Source organism: Artemia franciscana, chromosome 3 (genome assembly GCF_032884065.1).
Source record: "Artemia franciscana chromosome 3, ASM3288406v1, whole genome shotgun sequence".
Classification (NCBI taxonomy): Eukaryota; Metazoa; Arthropoda; class Branchiopoda; order Anostraca; family Artemiidae; genus Artemia; species Artemia franciscana.
In genome coordinates, this window is record NC_088865.1 from 43,285,760 (window position 1) to 43,309,904 (window position 24,145).

The following is a 24,145-nucleotide window of genomic DNA, read 5'->3' on the forward strand; positions in this document are numbered from 1 at the left end:
CAACGTCTTGACTGTAAATGGGGTTCCTTTGGTACTGGTCAGTTTTGAACTATAAGTGAGAGTACTAATACCAGTAGCAACATTAATAACTATTGCACATTACTAAACAATCAGATTAAACAGTTAGTAACGTTGATTATATTACAGTTACTACAATGGCCGTTTGTTATCAGCATCTTAAGTAGAAAAAAATGAACTTCTGGCCGCTCAGTTTACCATATTTGATTTATCTGAGAGTAAAGATTTGTAAACTGAATTAAAAGTAGATAAGAAACAGGTTTACAATTGTATTCAAAGAAGAGCAGATAATATGCAAGAAGTGGTTAGTAATACTTTAATGACATACGGATAAAAAAATCAATCAATAGAAAATACGGTTTCTTACTATGCTTTGGAAAATTACGAAGGTAAGACAAGCACAGACGTCTAGGGTCAACTGCACTCCATTTTCTGCACTGCATATTATGCAGTGTACTGCACTTGCAGCTGGACGTTTCCAACTGCATTTAACATTTTTTAAAATTTATTATGTTTCTTTGCGATTTGCTTTTTCTTTAATATATATATATATATATATATATATATATATATATATATATATATATATATATATATATATATATATATATTCAAATTCACACCTCAAACCCTGGTAGCATCATGGAGTCAGTAGCATCATATTTGGATGCTGTTTAACTGAAAAATGGTGATATTACTTTATTTTACTATAGTGTGAGATAATTCCTGTAAAGCAGCACATTTGCAAAAACAGCATTTCCAAAAACACTCCCAACCTTATTTTTGAAATGTCAGGTTAATGAACTAATGCTTTCCACAATTTTTTTTTTTTTTGGGGGGGGGGTAAGTTACAAAAAGTATCAACTACTTTAGCCACCGTGGCTCGGCGCACCCATTCAGACCCATGTCCAAATTAAAAATTTTGCAATGCATGACTCATTGACTGCAATATATTAGTGATTATCAAGGTTTATGTGTTCACATATTTGTTCGCATATTTTTCTGTTACCTTTATATGAGTCACACCAAATTTTGGAGGAAGAAGTTCTAGCAGGATAGTCCCCCCAGGACACGGCCCTATGCTTGATTTTCCCTTTATTAAAAAGGATCGTGAGACGTTCAGCAACCACAAAAAAAATATGCCGATCAGGAATATCAATGGAAAGTAAAGTTGACAATTAGAGAGTACTTGGTTTTTTGCGTACCTTCTTTTTGCAAGACAGATTTATTAACCTTTAAAATAGGCAAAATTTCAGTTGAAAAAATAGTATTTCGCACAGTATATAATTTGTTTGTTTGTTTTTGATTAAGGTTGTTCGTATACAAGGGGCTCATTAGATTGCAAATTGCATGTTCTAGTGTCCTTTTTACTATTGAAAAGTGATTGGTGGGTAACCAGCCCCTCCACGTCCAATGTAATTGAGTCTTTGAAGACACCTCACTCCTCCCACAACGCTCAGGACAAAGGTTGTAAGTTATGCACCAGGGGCATTTAAGATTCTTATGGAAAGTGTGGTCGTTTAAACTTCAGAGGGGGCTCATTGGATTGAAAATGGGAAATTTTATTGTCCCCTCACGGCCTACTTTTTTCTAAATACATCGGATAATAATTTTGAGATAGCCATTTGTTCAAAAATAGTCCAAAGATCACATAACAAGGCTTTTGGGATTAACATAGCACCCCCCAGACTCTTAAGACAAGGGTTTTAAGCTATGCCCCAGGGTGATATAAGGGTTTTATGAGAGGATTTGTTTTGTGAACCTTAAATTAGGTTCATTTGATTAGAAACTGAAAGCTGTAGTTCCCTTTTAAAGATCTAGTTAACTTTTAAGAGTCAAAAGCGATTTAGAGGAGCAAGCTCCTCTTCCTGACACCCTCTTATCCCCAAACGTATCAGATCAAAATTGTGGGACAGCTATTTTGTTCACAATATTCCGAAGATTATATTATAAAGCCTTCAGAGTTACACAGCTCCCCCAGAGCCCGGGGACAAGGGGTCTAAGCTATGTCCCGAGGCATATAAGATTCTCATAGAACGGGTATTTGTATAAACTTCGGATCGGTGGGGCTCATTTGATTAGAAGTCAGAAGTTCTAGTGCTCTATTTAAGAGTCAAAAGTGAAGGTGCCCGAAAAAGTCTATCATTCCCCAAAACATCCCCAATAAAGATTTTAAGAGATCTATTTTGAGAGTTCAGCATTGTTGGAAGGCCTTATAATTATTTTTTTAAGTATTTCAACCTCCCATATTCGTCATGGCAAGGGCTGTAAGTAAAAAAATTGTTCATTATTTACATATAGTACTAGCTGTTGGGATGGCGCTTCGCGCCACCCCGACACCTAGTTGGTGGGGGCGCTTCGCGCCCCTCCCAAGCCCCCCCGCGCGCGTAAGTCGTTACGCGCCATATTAGTTACGCGCCATTGTAGTTGTGTCCCTGTGTCCCACCTGTGAATATTGATATATATATATATATATATATATATATATATATATATATATATATATATATATATATATATATATATAGCCCCCCGCGCGCGTAAGTCGTCACGCGCCATATTAGTTACGCACCATTGTAGTTGTGTCCCTGTGTCCCACCTGTGAATAGAGATAGATATAAATATATGTTCTTAACTACGTAAAACATGCGAATATACAACATTCTTCGTTGTCCCATTGTCGGTGCATATAAATAGATTGTCAGGTTTACTGACTCTTGACCATGCAACATATAATTGTCCATGGGAAAAACAATCCGTATTCAGATCTATACCTCATTATTCTAATGATAAGTCCCTGTGTTCCGGTCGTCATTTATATTCCCTGTGTCCCGGTTGTCATTTGTGTCCCGGTGTCCCAGTTTGTAATTTCTCTTTGAGCGTCCCGGTCGTCATTTATATTCCCTGTGTCCCGATCGTCATTTGTGTCCCGGTGTCCCGGTCTGTAATTTCTATTCGAACAATCCCTGTGTCCCGGTCGTCATTTATATTCCCTGTGTTCCGGTCGTGATTTGTGTCCGGGTGTCCCAGTCTGTAATTTCTCTTTGAGGTTCCCGGTCGTCATTTATATTCCCTCTGTTTCGGTCGTCATTTGTGTCCCGGTCTGTAATTTCTCTTTGAGTGTTTTTTCTTTTCAGTTTTTTTTAGTTTTTTACCTTTTTTCAGTTTTCTTTTCCTTCTTTATTTTTCAGCGTCACTATGAAGTACATATCGCCGAACCTTTGTTTTTTTTTTTACTTAAATCTGGTAGGCATTGATGACCTTATCCAAGTCAAAATCCCAAACCCAATCATCATCGCTATCATTTTCAGTTTTGATATGTTTTGACTCCCGCCGTCCAGGTGGATTTTCATCTAACTGTGCGGTTTTGCGTTCTTTAGCCGCAAGCCTGTTTTCTTGCTGTTCTTGTGATTCCTCGGCACACTTTCTGTTTTTACTTTCTCTATCAGCCGCAAGCCTGTTTTCTTGCTGTTCTTGTGATTCCTCGGCACGCTTTCTTTTCTTACTTTCTCTATCAGCCGCAAGTTTTTTGGCATTGACTCTTTGAGCAGCTTCCTCGGCTGTTGCCATTGTAGGTTCTTCAGTCATTTTACAATTAAACATTTTTCCGTGAACGAATGTCTTAAATACCTTTAATAACGTCATCGTCATAACAAACATAACGACAACTAACTTCATGACGTCAGTCGACACACAAACATGACGTCACTCGACAGACACACACACGCACACACACACACACACACACACACACACACACACACACACACACACACACACACACACACACACACACACACACACACACACACACACACACACACACACAGACAACTTATTTTTATATATAGAGATATATATGTTTTTAACTACGTAAAACTTGCGAATATTCAACATTCTTCGCTGTCCTATTGTCTGTGTATATAAGTAGAATGTCAGGTTTACCGACTCATGAACATGCAACATATAATTGTCCATGGGAAAAACAATCCGTATTCAGATATATACCTCATGATTCTAATGATTGCCCTTGAGCTTTGTTGATGGTGATTGCTAATCGAACATTCCCTGTGTCGCCGTCGTCATTTATATATCCCCCTGTGCCCCCCGGCGTCCCCATTGTAGTTGTGTCCCTGTGTCCCGATCGTCATTTATATTCCCTGTGTCCCGGTCGTAATTTGTGTCCCGGTGTCCCAGTCTGTAATTTCTCTTTGAGTGTCCCGGTCGTCATTTATATTCCCTGTATCCCGGTGTCTTCTTACAATTAAAAATTTGTCTTTGAACGATTTTCTTAAATACCTTTAATGACGTCATCGTCATAACAAACATGACGACAACTAACTTCATGACGACATGATGACATGACGTCAATCGAAAGACCCACAGACAACTTATTTTTATATATATAGACTAGCTGCTGGGGTGGCGTTTCGCGCCACCCCAACACCTAGTTGGTGGGGGCGCTTTACGCCCCCCCCCAAGCCCCCCCCCGCGCGTAAGTCGTTACGCGCCATTGTAGTTGTGTCCCTGTGTCCCACCTGTGAATATAGATAGATATACATATTTATGTTTTTAACTACGTAAAACTTGCGAATATACAACATTCTTTGCTGTCCCATTGTCTGTACATATAAATAGATTGTCAGGTTTACCGACTCTTGAACATGCAACATATAATTGTCCATGGGAAAAACAATCCGTATTCAGATCTATACGTCATTATTATAATGATTGCCCTTGATCTTTGTTGGTGGTGATTGCTAATCAAACATTCCCTTTGTCCCCATCGTCATTTATATATCCCCCTGTGCCCCCCGGCGTCCCCGTTGTAGTTGTGTCTCTGTTTCCCAGTCGTCATTTATTGTCGACAAACATGACGTCAGTCGACACACACGTCCCAGTCGTCATTTGTGTCCCGGTGTCCCAGTCTGTAATTTCTCTTTGAGTGTCCCGGTCGTCATTTATATTCCCTGTGTCCCGGGCTGTATATACATTCGTTTTTGAATTGGTATATGATGAAATAAATTTTTGTTTTTTTCCTTTTTTTTCTTTTTAGTTTTTTTTTTTGGTTTTTACCTATTTTTTGGCTTTTTAGTTTTTTTTCTTTTTCGTTTTAGTTTTTTTGCTGTTTTTACCCTTTTTTTTAGTTTTTTTCTTTTTTTCTTTTTTAGTTTTTAGTTATTTACCTTTTTTAGTTTTTTTTTTAGTTTTTTATCTTTTTCAGTTATTTTAGTAGTTTTTACCTGTTTTTTAGTTTTTTTCTTTTTTAGTTTTTTTTTCTTCTTTTATATTAATGCTAAAGCCAAGGTTCGAACCTGGAACCTCTCGGACCTAGAACCTGGAACATAACGCTTTACCAACTCAGCTACTTCGGCTTGAATAAATTTACCTTTTTTAGTTTTTTTTTCATTTTTATTTTTTTTTTTTTTTTTAGTTTTCTTTTTCTCCTTTATTTGTCAGTTTTTTTTTTATTTTTTTAGTTTTTTTTCTTTTTCAGTTTTTAGTTTTTTTAGTTTTTTTAGTTTTTTATTAGTTTTTATTTTTTTTCTTTTTATTTTTTTTGTAGTTTTTACCTTTTTTTAGTTTTTTTTGTTTTTTTTTTACTTTTTTAGTTTTTAATTTTTTAGCCTTTTTTAAGTTTTTTTTTTAGTTTTTTAGCTTTTTTTTTGTATTTTCGTTTTAGTTTTTTTTGTAGTTATTATCTTTTTTAGTTTCTTTTCTTCTTTTGTATTAATGCTAAAGCCAAGGTTCGAACCTGGAACCTCTCGGACCTAGAACCTGGAACATAACGCTTTACCAACTGAGCTACTGTATTTGTATTTGTATCGGATTAACGACGTTTCTTGATTACTAAGGTCCCTGCGTCGGCCCTGTAGTGCATTCCTGCAGCATGGTTCGATCTCTGGGTCTCGTATTACCACGCTAAGGTCAAACCCACTGCGCCAACACAGGTAGTTATATAACTGAGCTACTTCGGCTTGAATACATTCGTTTTTGAATTGGTATGTGATGAAATAATTCAGACGTCATATGCGGACAGTGACGTCACTCGACACACAGACACACAGACAACTTATTTTTATATATAGATATACTATGGTAAAGGTATGAATGTTTGAACTTTACTTTGCAAAAAGACAAAGGGCATTCAACTTAGCCTTTCAGAGAATATTGAGGGGAGCAAGGCCGTACCCAGGGAGGGGGTGCACTGTTTGAACCACTTCCCCCCAAAAATTTTGACAGAATCGTGCAAAAATAACAAAAATGAATATAAACGAATTTTTGCAAACAGTAACCAGATTTTCTCAGTGAATAGCGATTTGAAAAATTAAAAAGGAAATGTGATACAACATTGTTTTGTTGCACCCAAGCGAAAAAGGTTAGTTATTTCTAATAGTGAAGTTGGCGGGTCGTCTACGGATTGTTCATCTGTCACTACGGGCTTAAATAACATGGAAGCGATTGCTAATGCTCAGGTTAAGCTTGGGGACGCTAAACGTGATTCACATGCCAGTCCACTTGATACATTCACTTCGCAGCACGCAACTAACCAATCTTAATTGGTTTCAACTGACAATAGACGGTTTGTTCACAAATCGTCGTCACTCAGCACAGCGTCCTAACTTCGTCTGCTAAAGAGTCCTTGGACTTCAAATGTTGCATATATTTTTCCAATATCTGGGAAAGAAAGCTGAAGTTTCAGTTGGGTTGGATGGTTGGTTTCAGCTGGTTGTCCTATTCGCCATCTGAGGACGGTGCTTTTTGTCGATTCTGTCTTCTTTTTCTGTTCGAAAAAGGTGGCAAAGGCAGCAACAGAGCTTAGGTAAGCTTGTCAGCCAACCCACCAGGAACTGGAAGGATGCAATTGAATGCTACACAAGCCACCGAAAAACACAGTTTCAAAAAAAAATATACTTTAACCGCAGACAATTTCATATCTGTTGTGGAGAAAAGGCAGGGTAACATTATCAACCAGATAGACACAGCAAGGGCAGAGCAGGTTCAGGAAAATCGTCAGAAACAGAGACCGATTGTTGAGACTGTAATATTATACGGAAGGTAACATCTTACACTTTGGGGTATGGATTATCCCGGTCCCTCTTCACTGACGGATCCAGAACCATCTCAATATGATGGCAATTTCCAAGCTCTTTTGCAACTAAGAGAATGGTTGGCGACGGAACTCTGATGAAACATCTTTTTTCACAGCAGGGAATGCCCCGTATGTTTCGCCAAAGATTTAGAATGGTCTTATTGCCACTTGTCGAGGATTGTTCTAACAGTCTATTGCCGAAAAACTAAACGAAAGTCCTTGCTTTTTGGTGCTTGCCGACGAAACGGCCGACGTTTCTAATATAGAGCAGCTATGTGTTTGCGTCCGCTACACCTCTGCTGGAAATCTTCATTAGAATTTTCTTGGTTTTGTGCCAGCTACAGATCTATCTGGACATGGTCCTGATTGGGCAATTCTGTGTTTTTGGGAAAGCCCTTAAAAATACAAAAGTGTGCCTAGTGGACGCAACCTTGTTCGAAAGGGGCGGACTGACGGTCTCCACGGTTGACCGTTAGAATAAGTAAAACGAGAAGAATTTTCGCGCCCCCCTATCCCCCCGAATGAATGTCCTGGGTATGTCCCTGGAGGGGAGTGTTGAACCGTATCAAAACACGCTATACGTGCACGGATTGTCAAATGGGCGTAACACAGGAATCACTGGGTATATTAATTTCAAACTTCCAGAAAATGATAAGGGAGATGAATATTTGTACGCTACCACTACTACTGCAACGATCACCACTGCTACTGCTACCACTACTGCTGCTACTATCACGCTAATCCACTTACAATATCGAAAGAAAATTTGAACTAAATCAAAGACGCTGTGTGCATTTACACTCTAAAAGAGCGTATCTTAAGAATTGATTTGGGTTTTAAGTTGGAATTTTCAGAAAATGCAAAATGGGAGAGATTATCTGATTTTCAGATAATATGTGCAACCCTCAGGGTAAAGGTTGTAAGTTATGCTCAGGTGGCAAATAATGTTTTTGTGGAAGGGAAAGTCGTATTAACTTCGGAGGGGGCTCATCGGATTTGAAGTCAGAAAAGCTAGTGTCCTTTTTAATGGTCAGAGTGATCGGAGGGCGAGCATCCCTCCTCTCCTTACGTTTTATTTTACCCAATTGCATCCGATAGAACTTTTAGGATAGCAATTCGTTCAAAAATAGTCCAAAGATCAAAAACAGTGCAATGGCATTACCTAAGCAAAGAGTGATGTGGGTACTTTGTATTATTTTTTACAGACCAGGGAACTTTGTATTGATCGTATAGAAGGAGTTACCGTATAAACTTTGAAAGGGGCTCAATCGATTGGAAATTGAAAGTTCTAGTGCCCTTTTTAATTGTCTAAAGTAATTGGAAAGCAACCAGCCCTCTACTGCCAATTTTTTCCTTAAACACGTCCAATTAAAGTTTTAATAGCCATCCCGTTAAGCATAAATGAAAGGTCTAGTCATTATGTCCTTGGGAATGACTACCCCTAATGGCGCTCAGAGCAAGGAATGTAAGCTATTCTAGTTCACCACTGTTACTATTTACGACTCATATGGAAAAGATGGTCGCATAAGCTTTGGAATTGGCTCATTAAATTGGAAATCAGAAGTCTTAGTATTCTATTTAAGAGTCAAAACTAATAGGAAGGCAAAAATTCACCGCCCGTGTTTTTTTTTAAATAGTGTAAAGATCATACAACAAGGGCTTCCGGGCCTATGTTTCCAAAATGCATCCGATAAAAATTTCAAGAAAGCTATTTGTTCAAAAACAATTCAAAGATGGCATAACAAGGCTTTTGGAGTTGATAAAATTCCTCAGAGTCTAGGGGCAAGTGTTGTAAATTCTATCCCGAAGGCTTATGAGGTTTTTATGGAAGGGATAGTTGTTTGAACCTCATAGGAAACTCACTTGACTGGACATTTAAAGCTATAGCTCCTTTTTAAGAGTCAAAAGTCGTGGTAGACAAGTAGCCCCAACTTCCTGGCACCCTTTTTCCCCAAAACACATCCGATCAAAATTGTGAGGTCGTCATCTGGGTCAATATAGTCCAAAGGATATATAACCATGCCTCCAGAGTTGACGTAAGCCACCAGATTTATAGGGTAAAGGTTTTATATTATTTTCTGGGGGCATATAAGGCTCTTGTAGAATGGGTGGTCAAATAAACTTTGGAAGCAGCACTTGACTGGAAGCTATAGGGCCCTTTTTAGAGTCAAAAGTAATTGAAGGATGAAAATCCCCCCCCCCGCCTTAGTCATTTAAAAAAACATCTTATCAAAATTTTGAGAGAACTGTTTTCTTTAGAATTGTTGAAAGGTTTAGAAGTTACGCCTTAGAGGATGTCAATCCCCTCCAACAAACCTCAGGGCAAGGGCTATAATTTGGGCAATTTGTTTAAAAATATCACATGTCATTTATTTTCCATAAAGAATCTTTAGAACCTGAATGCCCTTTTTCTTTTTGGAAAGTAACAATAATGTTTACTAAAGCTTAATTATTTGCTTCCAAAAAGACAAAGGACATTCAGATTAGCCTTTAAGGAAGTGTTGAAGGGAGCGTTGAACTAAATCAAGACACGTTATGAGTATACGGGTCAACAAAAGGGCTTTTCTCCATAATGACTGAGTATATTAATTTGGAACTTTCAGGAAATGATAAAGGAGGTTGCCAATTGAGCAAAAAGGTAACATTGAAAGGTCCAGTAATTATATCTTTGGGTATGTCAACCTCCCCAGAGTCATCAGGGCAAGGACTACAGGTTAGGCACGTCGTTCATTGTTTATATACAATATATGCTATTGAGAAAGTTATGCGTTTCTGAACGTTTCCAAAAAGACTAAGGACATTTAGTTGAGCCTTTCAGAGAAGGTTTAGGGAAGTGTTGAACTAAATCAAAACACGTTATGTGTATATGGATTGTAAAAAGGGTGTAACTCTGGAATGACTGGGGCTCATTAATTTGGAACTCTCAGTAAATGATAATGGAGAGGATCATTAAGGGTTTTGCACACTTCCACTATTACTACAACTATTGCCATTACTACTGCTACCACTACTACTACTGCTACTACAACTACACTACTCCATTTACAATATTGAGGGAAAATTTAACCGTATTCAGAAGAAGGTAAGTGCTTGTACATTTTAAAAAGAGCGTATCTAAAGAATTGATATGGTGTTAAGATGGAACCTCCAGAAAATACTAAAAGGGGAAGATCATCTGACCAAAAGACAATATGTGCGAAGCACTACTAATACTACTATCACTTCTAAATTTCCTATTGCTACTACTACTTAAACTACTACTTCTATTGCAGCTACTTCTAAATGTAACATGTTAATACTGCTGCTGCTACTAGTGCTACCACTATCATAGGAAGCCCAAGAGCGCTGCCTAAGTAAAGAGCGATTTGATACAATATTTTATTTGTTTATTTTTTGGTTGGTTTATTTGTTTTAGACCAGGTCACTTTGTACAGAAACAGTTATTGTTATCGTGGAAACTTCGAAAGGGCCTCTTTCAGCGGGAAAATGCAAGTTTTAGTAACTCTTTTAATAGTTGAAAGTGATTGGAGGGCAACAAGCCCCCTTCCCACGCACATCATTTCCCCAAATTAATTCAGAAAACTTTTAGGGATAGCCATCTTCTTCAGTGTAGTTGAAATGCCAAGTAATTATGTCTTCGAAGGTGACAACTTCCCCTCCCCAGATCCCTCAGGGCTAGGGTTGTAAGCTATGCCCCGGGGGCATATAAGGTTTCTGTTGAAAGGGTAGTCACGTTAACTTCAAAGGGGACTCATTGAAGTAGATTTCAGAAGTTCTAGTGCCCTTTTTAAGAGTCAGAGCGATCGGACGGCCACTAGCCCCCCTCGTGTCCTTTTCCCCCAATTACATCCATTAGAAATTTGGGGTATCCATTTGCTCAAAATTAGCCCAATAATCGCAGGCATTAGCGCTACCTAAGTAAAGTGTGATGTGGGCACAATGTATTTTTTTTAGATCAGGGCACTTTGTATAGATCGAATTGAAGGACTTGTCATTGGAACTTTAAATAAGGCTCAATCAATCGGGAATTGAAAGTTTCAATATCCTTTTTAATTGTTGAAAGTGTTTGGGGGACAGCCAGACCTCCCTAGACCCATCATTTCCCCAATTAGTCCAATTACAACAATGACAAGCCATTTTGTTAAGCAATTTTGAAAATCCCAGTAATTATGTATTTGGGAATCACAACCCCCACTCCCTACATCCCCCAGGGCAAGGGCTAGAAGCTACACTAGTTGCCCATTGCTAACAATTAAGGTTTTTTATAGAAAGGGTAGCCGTATAAATATTGGCTGTTGCTGCTTCAATTGGAAGACAAAAGTCCTGGTGTTCTTTTTAAGAGTCAAAAGTTACAAGAAGGAAAATGGCGCCCCTTCCACTGTTTCTTTTCCCCAAATGCATCCGATTGAAATTGGCCATTTTGTTTATAAAAGTATAAAGATCATATAACAAGGTCTTCGGGGTTAAACAACCTCAGAATCGGGGGGGGGGCAAGGGTTTTAAGTGATGACCAGAAGGTATACAAGAATTATATGGAAGGGGTGGTCGTATAAACTTTAGAGAAGGTTTATTTAATTGGAAATTAAAAGCTCTAGTTCCCTTTAAAGACTCAAAAGTAATGGAGCACACTCCCCCCCTGACACCCTCTTCTCCCTAAACGTATTTGCTATAAATTGTGTGATAACCATTTTGTTAACAATACTCCAAAGAACATGCAACAAAGCCTTTAAGGTTGACAACGCCCACAGAGCCCAAGAGCAAGGGTTTTAAGCTATTCCCATGAGGCATAGAAGGCTTTTATGAAATAGTTGGTCATGTGAACTTTGGACGGGCTTATTTCATTGGATGCTTTATGTCATAGTTCTGTTTTTAAGTCCCAATAGTCAATTGTGTTAAACCAGCCTGTAGCCCCTTGTTAATAGTTGAAAATGATTGAAGGGAAATCAGCCCCCCCAAGCCAAGCATTTCTACAAACGCATCCAATTAAAATTTGAAGATAGTCATTTTGTTCAGCGTAGTGTAAAAATCCGTAAATTATCCCTTTAAAGATGCCAACCCCCACAGTGCTAAGGATCAGGGTCGTAAACCATATTCCGGGGGTATATAAGGTTTTTATGGAAAGGTTGGTCATATGAACTTCAGAGGGGGCTCATTGGACTGGAAATAAGAAGGTCTAGTGCACTATTTAAGAGTAAATGTGATCGGTGGGCAACTACCTCCCCCTATATCGTTTTTTCCCCAGAAGTGTCCAATAGAATTTTTTAGATAGTCAGTCATTCAAAAAAAGTCCGAAAATCACATAACAAGGTCCTTGTGGTTGACACAACTCCAAAGAGTCTGGGGGCTAGGATTGTAACATGTCTCGGGGGCATATAAGGTTCTTAAGGAAGGGGTGGTCGTTTAAAATTTTGAGGAGGCTTATTTGATTGGAAATGTATTGTTCTAGTTTCCTCTCAAGGGTAAAAAGCTTCGGAAGGCAACTAGCCTCCCTCTCCTTGACAACTTTTTATCCCAAAAATGCAGCTTATTGAGATTGTGAAATAGTTACTTCCCCAGAAATCTGGGGAAGGTAAACAGGAAGGGTGTGTGAAAGCACAGGATGGCTGGCCCCCAACCCCCCATTGCACTTCCTGGCTGAAGGGCCAAGAAACGGAGATCAGCACCGCCGGTAGGGACTGTAAAGTCTAATGCCGTATCCTTTACCTTTTTTTTTTTTATTTTTTTCACAATAGTCCCAAGAGTATATAACAATATCTTTAGGATGGACACAACCCCCAAAGTCCATGGGCAAGGGTTTTAAGTTATTCCCTGGGGCAAATAAAGTTTTATGGAATGGGTGTTCAAAAAAACTTCGGTTCAGACGGGGCTCGTTTTATTGGAAGTTTCAATTCCTATTGCCCATTTTAAGAGTCAAAAGTGAATGAGGGGCAACCAGTCCCTCCAAGGTATTGTTCTCCAAAGCATATCCGATCAAATTTTTAAGAAGTTATTTTGTTCGGCATTGCTAAAACATCCATTAATTATGTCCTTAAGGTTGTCAATCTCTCCAGAGTCCTTAAGGTAAGGGCTGTAAGTTAGGCAATTCGTTCATTGTTTATATGCAGTATATGCTATTGAGAAAGGTATGCATGTTGGAACTTTACTTTCCAAAAGGACAGAGGGTATTCAGTTGAGCCCTCAAGAGAACTTTGAGGGACGTGTTAAACTAAATCAAGACAGGTTACCTGTATAAGGATTGTAAAAAGGGCGTAAATCAAGATTGACTGAGTAGATTAATTTGGGACTTTCTCGAAATGATACGAGAGATGACCAAAAAGACAATATTTGTATGCTATTACTATTACTACAACTGTCTCCACTATTACTGCAACAACTACGACTACCACATTACTCCCCTTCCAACATTGAGGAGAAATTTGAATTAAATCAAAAGACGCTATGAGTATATAGCTACGAGTATATACCTGTCAAAAGAGCGTATGTCAAGAATTGGTTTGGGCATTAAGTTGAAACTTTTGGAGAAGACTTAAGGACCAACGATATTAAAAATTATTTCTTGATTCTCAACCTCTCTGTCTTGTCGGTAAATTGGACAAAGCTGCGAATAGTAACCTCTCTGGAGGACTTGGTTATCAAGATCAGTTAAAAAGAACTTGATTTGCGTCTCTTATCAAATTTGAAAAGCTGACATTTTCAAATGAGCAGGTTTGTCTCCACGAATACATTGCACCATCACGAACGAAAATAGGAGCTAAGAGCTCATATGGTACTTGTGACAAGGCTGGAAGCGCCAAGACCTCATATGGCTCGTGCTCTAGTGAAATTCTAAGAATCAATGGATTGACTGAAAAAGAAAACCAGAGGCTTAATGCCGGTCCGGATTTAAAATAAGAGCTCTGAGACACGAGGTCCTTCTAAATATCAAAACTCATTAAGATCTGATCACCCAATCATAAGTTAAAAATACCTAACTTTTTCTAATTTTTCTCTCCATTCAGCTCTCTAAATGGTCTAATCGGGGAAAACAACTTAATCAAGTCAATTTGTGCAGGTCCATGAGACACCTACCAATTTTCATCGTCGTAGCACGTCCAGAAGCAACAAACTCGCCAAAGCACTTGAACCCCCCCCAAATAACCCCAAAGAGGGTGAATCCGGTCCGGTTACGTCAATCACGTATCTATGACATTACCTTTTCCAAGATTTCCGGCTCCCCCACCCCAAATCTCCCCAATGACACTGGATCCGATGAGGATTTAAAACAAGAGATCTATGTTACTAGATCCTTCTAAATATGAAATTTAATTAAGATCCAATCACTCCTTCGTAAGTTAAAATACGCCATTTTTTCAAATTTTTTAGAACTACCCTCCCCCCAGCTCCCCCAAAAAGAAAATGGATCCGCTACGGTTATTACAATCACGTATTTAGGACTTGTGCTTATTTTTTCCACCAAAGTTCATCCCGATCCCTCCATTCTAAGCGTTTTCCAAATTTTAGGCTTCCCCCTCAAAATCCCCCCAATGTCACCAGTTCCAATCGGGTTTTAAAATAAAAGCTTTGAGAAACCATATGCTTCTAAATATCAAATTTAATTAAGATCTGGTCACCAATTCGTGAGTTAAAAATACCACATTTTTTCCAATTTTCCGAATTAATCGTCCCCCAATCACCCCCAGATAGTCGAATCAGGGAATTGGGGGAAAATACTTCTAATTTATTTGGTCTGGTCCCTGATAAGCCTGCCATAAGTGCCTAAACTAGCAAAACCGGGACAGATAGACCAACAGACAGACAGACCGACAGAATTTGTGATCGCTATATGTCACTTGGTTAATACCAAGTGCCATAAAATAAGTATAAGAGATTGAATTTTGATTGAACTGATAACTATATCAAATGAGTAAAATTTTATAAGAAGGAATCTTCCATGGGGTAGGCTAATCGTCTAGGGAGGGAATTATTCGGGGGGGGGGGCATACCAGAAACTTCAAATGCACAAACAACTAAAAAATAATTGAAAGTTGAGTTCAAAAGTCCTTTCTTTGGGTTACGAGATGATGAATTGTCTGTGTACTATATATAAACAACTAGGAGATTTTAGTTGAAAATAAAATTCGAAACCGCGCCTTACCAAAATTTTATCCTAAATTGAATGGACAAGTTTTAATGATGAGGCTGCTAAGAAACGTATATAAAGGTACAATAGAGAACAATAACAAGTAGTAACCCCTCTCTGCTTTTTGGCAAACCCATAACCACTAGTATTTTCTTCCTTTAATGATTTAAGATGACGATGAAGTTTAACGGCGATCCCCTCAAGACACAGCTGTTATTAATCTTCTAAGAGATTTAGGTGTCTGTTGGATAATAGAGGACTCTTTTCTAAGAAATGCAGGTACTTGCTACGTATTGGGGTTTGTTTTCAAAGAGATAGAGGTGATAATTACCTAAAAACCCATAAGGACCGGAAAAAAACCTTCCTGGGCCCAGCAAATCACTTTTTCTCTGGTTGTTATGTTTAAAATTCTACGAGGAGACAGGAAAAAACCCTAAAGACCCCCTTCTTATGCAAATTATTTCTTGGGGTGTTATGTAATTGGGTTTGTTTACTTTAGGTTGTAACGTAATAGGGAATGTTTTCTTCAAAACGTTTTTCAAGATGTTTCAAGACATCTCAAGATGTTCGTAAGACTCTTTTCTTAAAGACGCTTTTTTAGACGTTTCAAGACATTTTAAAAAATCTAAAGACATTTTTAAGACTGTATTTTTCAAGACGTTTTTCAAGCCCTTTCAAGACGTTTTTCAGACATATTTTAAGATTTAGTTTCTGAGATATATTTCTTTAAGACATTTTTCAAGACGTTTCAAGACATTTCAATACTTTGTTAATACATTTTCCTCTAAGACATTTTTTCAAGACGTTTTAAAAGGTATTTTTCTTCAAGACGTTTTTCAAGACATTTCAAGGCATTTCAACACGTTTTTCAAGATTTCTTTGGTTCTTACGTAATAGAGAGTGTTTACCTTTGTTAAGGAAGACACCAACTCACACGACCTGTTTCTTCAGGGGGACCGTGGTGTATTTCCACTTGTAACTGAGGAGGGTAAACACGTGATATGTTACGCAATGACGATGCACACGTGAGTGTAACGTAATACTCTAAGAGATTTCATTTTCTTTTAATGTATTTTTTTTCTAAGGGGACCTTAATATTCCGAATATTTTTGCTCGCATAAGCATTTGAAAGATAATTTCCCTCAACGGAATTGAGTGCTAGACAGCTTTGACAATAGACAAGACTTTCTACGTGATAACCTATTCCACGCACAAAGAATTCTCTGTTCTGCTTTTTAGAAATATTAAACTGATCGCATGTTTCCAATCCTTTCCAAATGAGAGCGTGCAAGCATCCCAATGCTACTGATTTTTGACCTATTAGATGAACCTACCTTCAATATTCCATTAATTTAAATCTTGGAAATCACATTTTGAAAAATGAAACACAAAAAACAAGGAAAAAGAGACACATTTTTGTATTCGGTTGCTTCTGAGAGTTTTAATGAAATTACTATGTTTCTTTGAGCCTAGACTATGTGAATTCTTGGCAACGTGACAATATATGGCTACCCCAACGTAACAGGAAATTACAGGGGGGTGTTATTAGAGGTTAATTTAAGCCATATTGAGATATATTTGTGAGACACCTTAATGAAAATGACTCGTTTCTATTGCTCTATTAGATGCTTCTGCCTGTTACATTCCATTAATTTAAATTTTGATACTAACAAGATTATATTTACAAATTGAAACACACAAACGAGGAAAAAAAGACATTTTGCATTCTGAGAAATATTGATGAAAATTCCACTTTTCTTTGAGCCAGAACTATGTGGCTAGCCCACCCTAGCAAGCAATTCCAGAGGATAGGGTTGTTTTTAAGGTAAAATTAAGCCATATTAAGAGATATTTTTGTCTTCCTGTGCTGAAAAATTCTTTTAGCATCTCCCACCTTAAGTTTAAGTTGTAGAACGTTTTAGTCCCAGACAATTTGGTAGCAAACCGTTGATGACATACGGCACCCTCTGACACCCTTCATCATTCCAAAAACATTTTTCAGATATTTTATTGATCAAAATATTGTTTAAATCCATTGATTTGTGTACTAGCAATCTAACCCTAATATGAGTCCCCCCCATTGCAATTCACGCCACCGTGGCAAACTATCGATGGCAAAAGACACGCTCTGGAAGTCCCCATCATTCTTAAGACACATTTTTAGGTATTTTCCTGTTAAAAATATGCTATGAATCCATTGGATCGTGTTATCATAGGCCATCCTAAGCTTAATACCCCATGTTAATTCACACCATGGCTATATTTGGCTGGTCTATAACATCCATATGATACATATCATCATTTACAAGCTATTCTAACACAGTTTTGAGATAAAAATTATGCTTTATATCCATTTTTGTGTGCTTTTACAGGCCAATCTCATTACTCCCTTGATATTTTCAGATATGTTTTAAACACAACTATTTCTAATTTCTGGTCCTCAGCTAAAGGTCTCGATTACGACAATCCTAGATCCGATTTTGCTTTTTCCGACTCCGACTCCAGTCCCAGTCCTGATTCCACTGTTTATGGTTCCGTCAGGTTTGCTGTTTATGGTTCCGTCAGATTTGGTTACGCCTCCTCTGACCCCCTCCCATACCCAAGGTTCCAATTTCACCCGGTTTCACTCTGAATTCCGCAAATTCTTTGATTTTTAATGAGGCTGTTCCGTGGCACTCTGTGGCTGTTCTTCGACAATAGGTAATTAATTGTACGTTCTCGAACAGTGTCATTTATACAGAAGAAGGAAATATGAACACTTACATCGTACTTTAAGTGTGAATATGAAATATTTTATGAGCGTATGTGTTCATGATAAAATATTTATCTGATAAAGATAAATAATAGAACTATGAAACAATGTATTAATGGGGATTTTATTGGAAATTAATTCGTGCCTTGTCATGACTAAGGAATTGAATTCCTTTGAAATACCGAGAAAATCCAACATTACTGGTGGTGGTGGATATACAAGAGTAATATTTACAGAAATGATAGTGCTCAAACAGCATGCAAACCTAAGACTATTAGTTCCTGACGAAGAATAACTTCTTGCTACACCTACTGGTAGCCTGTTACCCGTTGTAATATCTTATCACAATCTTATTGGTATTCCCATTCACAAGAAGCCATGAAGAAGATTAGCCTACTAAAGCACTAAGGTCATACTGTATATCGTATCCAGGTGCCGATATATCGTATATGGTATATCATATCCATGTAAAAATCATGCCATAATAGACAGTGAAACCGCAAGCGAAATAAAAAGGGCATTGACAGACAATATCACCAAAAATATAAGACAAATTGATGAAAAATAAAGCACCTGCAAATGTTACTAGCACCATCACACTTTTACCAGCAGATGTTGTCTATGAAGCTGAAAGTATCATTGATGAAATTTATTGCGAGGCTGCTAAAATTTGTATATGACCGCAAAATGGATTATAGGACATCTCAATTGAAAGTATCATTAAGTATTTATGAGATGGAATCGAAGCATTCATTTTTATGATGATATTTCACACGCCATTATTTTAGCCAAAATATGTTTCTTTGCATTACTTTTATATCTTTCCATTATTTTTAGGGTCTGCAAACAACTCAAAAGCTTAAAATGTTATTCAAAAGTCAAAGAGGCAGGAAGAGGAAATTTCAGAGTCATAGGTGCTACTACCTTCAATATGGGTCTACTAAAGTCTGAGATGGGTTATTAGGGTATTTCTTACCAAAATCAGACAGAGATGAGCTGGAATTTGGGAGAATTTTTGGAGATGTTTTCATAGAGAATGATGCAAACTTGTTCAAATTCTTAGAGATTTATTTTTGGAGAATGATCCAGGCTTATTCAAGACGCAGGGAAGCAGTCGTTGTCCACTAAAAGTACCATCTCCAACAGCATTGGTACATTAAACAGCACTATAAATAACCCAGATACCAACAACCAAAACGTGGCACCCTGGGTACCTGCAGCCGACCAGTTCAGACAGCTACAAAATCTTTATGTTCCATGGTGATATTGTCTATCAATGCCCTTTTTACTTTATTTGCCGTTTCACGTCTATCAAAACATTTGTTATTACGTAGGCTGCGGTTTTGACACCCGGATGAGATATGTCTTCTGACCGTGGTACTACAGTAGGCTTGTCTTCTTCTTGTGTTCTTTCGAATCGTAATGCCAGAAAGATGGTGATAGGATCTATCAATGGGTAATATATTACAGGCAGTAATAGTAAGGAGTTGGCCTTGGTCATCAGCTAAAATCTTTAGTTTCACATTCTCTTTAAGTACTCATCTCTTGAAATGCTACTCTTGCATATCCAAAGCCCCAAATAATGTTTAATTTCTTGGGTATTCCAAAGGAATTTTACACCTTAGTGTCATGAAACAGCACGGATACATTTCCAGTAGGACCCCTATTAATGCTTGTTTGATAGTTTTAATATTTCTCTTATCAGTATTCAATACTATGATAACCTTATCATGATACCTTTACGGTAACTTTAAAGATACGATAACTTTATCTTTTTCTTAAAATATTTCATCATCACTTTTCAAATTAAGATGGAAGCGTTTATCTTTTTATTGTTCAAATAATATTCTTCGAAAAAATACAATCAACTAGTTATTGTCGATGAGCAGCCATAAAGTACCACATAGGATATTGTTCTATCAAACAAAAATCTGAAAATGCCTAGGAGGCAATGAGAATGGCTTTTAAAATCAAACAGTAATGGATTTCAAGCATAATTGTTAACAATAAAATGTCTGAGAATGTCTTAGGAATGATAATATGCACCTTAGGAATGTCACGGACCAGCCACCTACTGCTATGATGGCGTAAATTGACATGGTGTATCACGTTTATGATGGCACGTGGAAACACGATCCAATGGATTTGAAGCATATTTTTCACAAAATAATACCTTAAAAATGTCTTAGAAATGATGACGGGTGCCAAAATATGTCTTTGCCATCAAGAGTTTGCCACGGTGGCGCGAATCGCAATGAAGGCATCACTTTGGGGGTGGATTGCCAAAACACAAACCAATGGAATTAAAGCATTTTGTTCATCACCTTAAAGTTAGAGTGGGAGGTATTAAAGGAATTTTTGGTAGGTGGGGACTGGAATCCAGCTTCCAATCATAGAAACAAGGCATCTTTATTAAGAAATCCCAGAAATATACTTTATTTTGGCTTAGATTTACCCCATGCAAAAACCTCCCCCTCTGGAATGGCTTTCCAGATTAGTTTAGCCATATATTGCCACGGTGGGGTGAATATACGTAGTCCTGACTCAAAGAAAAGTGGCATTTTCATTAAAACCTCTCAGATACAACCAAATTCAAGCTTTTTAATTAAGACCTCCTAGAAATAGTTCTTATAATGGCTTATCTTTAACTCTAACAACAACCCTCCCAACAAGGGTGGGCCAGCCGCATATTATCACCATTGCGTGAATACAGATAGTTTTGGGTCAAAAGAAACGTGGAATTGTCATTAAAACCTCTCAGAAATAACCAATGCAAAAGAATGTATCTTTTCCTTCGTTTGCCTCTAATACAGCAATAGAAACGAAGCATTTTCATAAAGACCTCTCCGAAATATTTCTTTATTTGGCTTAAAGTTACCTCTAATAATATCCAACAGTGGAATTTCATTCTAGGGTGGGTTAGCTACATACTGTCACTGTGACGTGAATGTGTATAGCCTTGACTCAAAAATGTGGCATTTCTATCATTACCTCTAAGAAATAACCGAATATAAAAGTATGTCTTTTCGTTTCTACGTTTGTGTGTTTCGTGTTTCAAAATGTGATTTTGCTAGCACCAAGATTTCGATTAATGGAATTTAATAGTCAGTATCATCTAATAGATAATAAAATCCATAGCATTAGGATGCTTGCATGCTCTCATGTAGAGAGGGTTTGAAACATGCGATCCATTTAATCATTCTAGAAAATGGGGACCTGTTCTCGAAAGCAGGACAGGGAATTCTTCGTGTTTGGAATATGTTATCACGTAAAAAGTATTTCCCGAACCAAGATATTAATATATAAAGGTTCCTTGAGAAAAAAACACATTGAATGAAATGAAATCTCTTATGTATTACGTAACACTCACGTTTGTATCGTCATTACTTAGCACCGTACGTGTGATCTCTCCTCTGTTATAAGCAAGGATCTTCCAATAGTCCTCGTGGAAACAAGTACTACGAGACTGCGTCATCTTTAACACAGGTAATTATTCCCTATTACATAAGAACCATAAGCTCTTGAAAAGTATCTTGAGAAAAATGTCTTAAAACACGTCTTGAAATATCTTGAAACGTCTTGAAATATATCTTGAAGAAACATGTCTTAAAACATCTTGAAAGAACCACTTGAGGAAAAATGTCTTAAGAAATGTCTTGCATCATCTTGAAAAAACATCTTGAAGAAAAATGTCTTAAGATGTCTCGAAATGTCTTGAAAAACATCTTTAAAAACGTCTTGAAATATCTTGAAACTGCTTGAAAAACATCTTGAAGAAAAGGATCTTAAAAACGTCTTGAAATGTCTTGATGAAAAATGTCTTGAAAAAATGTCTTGAAGAATTTTTTTTAAAAATGTTTTGAATATCTTGGAAGGTCTTGAAAGACGTCTTGAAAAAATCTAGAAAACAACTTGGAACCTCTTAAAATATCTTGAAACTTTCTGAAAAACGTGGAAGAAAAAGTCTCAACAAACGTCTTGAAAAATGTCTTGGAGAAAAATTTCATAAAAAAGTCTTGAAATGTCTTGAAGAAAACAATCCTTATTACATAGCAACCAAATGTAAACAAACCCTTTTACATAACAACGTAAGAAATTATTTGCATAATTAGAGGGCCCTGAGGGTTTTTTCTCCCCCTCATATATTTTTAACATAACAACCAAAGAAAAAATATTTTTTGTGTCCAAGAAGGTTTTTCCTGGCCCTAAATCTCTATAGCTACATCTCTTAAAAAACTAATAACAGCTGCGTCTTGAGGGGATCGCCGTCACACTTCTTCGTTATCATAAATCATAAAAGGAAGAAAAGAGTAGTGGTATTGGGTCTGCCTAGAATAGAGAGGGGATATTACTATAGCATAAAACTCGCCCAGAAATAGCTCACAGATTGCCATATTATGTGACAGTCTTCCATCCAACATTTCAGCAAACAAAGCTTCCATATAAAATTTATGAAACTTCTGAACATTTTCTGTTGCCATAAATTTGTATCGCTGTTGATGTTTTCCACATGGATAACAGCAAGACTTCAGCTGCACCTGCAGTTGATAAAAATAATTATGGTTCCTCTTTAAACTGACACTGTTTTTAATATTGAGGAATACACCTTTATTAAAATTAAACCTTTATTTCTCTTTACTGGGTTCGTCCAGGAAACTCTTTCTAAGATGTAGAATATATTTGAAAACTACGCGGAGGGGCTGGGGAGCGGTGGTTGAAGAGACTAGATACTATGAATATATAAACAACTAAATCAAAAAGATACTTTCCCGTGATTTTGAGAAAAACCTTGCCACTCTCTTAATCCAACCCAATTAGAGAAATTTCAAAGATAAGGACTGCAAAGACTTGTCGACACAGTACACAGTAAAAACATATATAAGTACTGATACAGGAATTCTTGCTTTTTTTATTTTATGGGTATAGTATGTAAAAACTAATGCCTGAATACATTTTCTTGGAAGCATGCGGTTATATTTGCCTTCAGCTTATTTCAATTAAAGCTTCAGCGTAAAGAGCAAGGTTAGAGAAAGCGGGCTACCCCTTCATTTGCGGAACAATTCCTGTTCACTTTGAGTTTTAATATTGCTCCCTACTTTCTATTAGAAAACTTGATTAAAAAAAAGATTCTGATCGTTTTCCGAATAAGGCCGGTAAATCTGGCTCACCCTCAATGAAACATTTCTCCTTCCCCCTCTCTGTAGAAATTTATTCCTACGTAAAATATACACCCCCTCCTTCAAAATTTTCTCGAGACAGTTCCATCCTTGCTGAAAATTCTGTAAGAATTCTCGTGGACGATTCGGCCAGAAAAATCGTTCTTAGCATACTTATAATCAAAAAATACATTAATTTTTAATCGTTTTCTCGACCACTATGGAAATCCCCCGGAAATTCCTTGGAAATCTTTCCCATAAATCAAAATACGCTGAAAATGCCCAGGGATAATTCCCGGTAGCATCTCCACATGCGAAATTGAGTAGGCAAAAAGAAAGTAAGACAAATTAAAATAATATCGTATAGGAATTCTATCAAATTCCCCCAGTGTAAAATTTCCCTGAAAAGTTCAACCCCTGGAAATTTCCTTCCTCAAGGAAAATTATCCCAATTGAAAGCCCCAAACACAATTATCCCAGCCCCAAGTACAAAATCCCCCATCCGAAAAATGTCTGTATATATATTTCCCAATAATAAATACCATACGTAAAACAAGGGGCACATTTCTTAACATAAAGACCTCTACCCACGGACAGTGGGATTCATTTTATCCCTAAAGGAATAGGGTACTAATTTATTAAAGCAACCCCCCTCAAGAAGCGAAGTTTGGCGAAATATTCCAAAATCTGATGAAAATATAATACTTTATTAACGAAATTAGGGAAACTACAGAATAAATTTATGGAAAGCAATGCAATTTTACTGTCAACAAACCATGTATTGACAGTTGACACACAGACAGAATTTTTTCCTGCATTGTTGAACATCTCCAAAAAGGGTTTGATTTGGGTAATACCCCCTTATTCTGGAAAAGCCTAATTGCTTCTACTTGCGCTTTTGGAGAATCCCAACATAAAAGGAAATTCAGTTAATTTTAAAGTACATCTGTCTAATCTGAATAGGAAAATTTGGGTATTAAAGACAGTTAAGTAACTTACATCTATAC

At 37.3% G+C, this 24,145-nt stretch overlaps 1 protein-coding gene across 4 annotated transcripts in view; it reads left to right on the forward strand.

Moving 5' to 3' along the window:
* Window positions 1–202: 202 nt before the first annotated feature.
* Window positions 203–24,145, forward strand: part of LOC136025294 (uncharacterized) — an 84,374-nt gene continuing 60,431 nt past the window's right edge. For 3 of the 4 annotated variants that reach the window (XM_065701180.1, XM_065701181.1, XM_065701183.1), the window contains exon 1: window positions 272–407. In XM_065701180.1, coding sequence (XP_065557252.1) covers window positions 387–407 — 21 coding nt within the window. In that variant the 5' untranslated portion in view covers window positions 272–386. Of the gene's footprint in view, window positions 408–24,145 lie in introns of all 4 variants that reach the window. The other variant, XM_065701182.1, reaches the window with a different exon arrangement.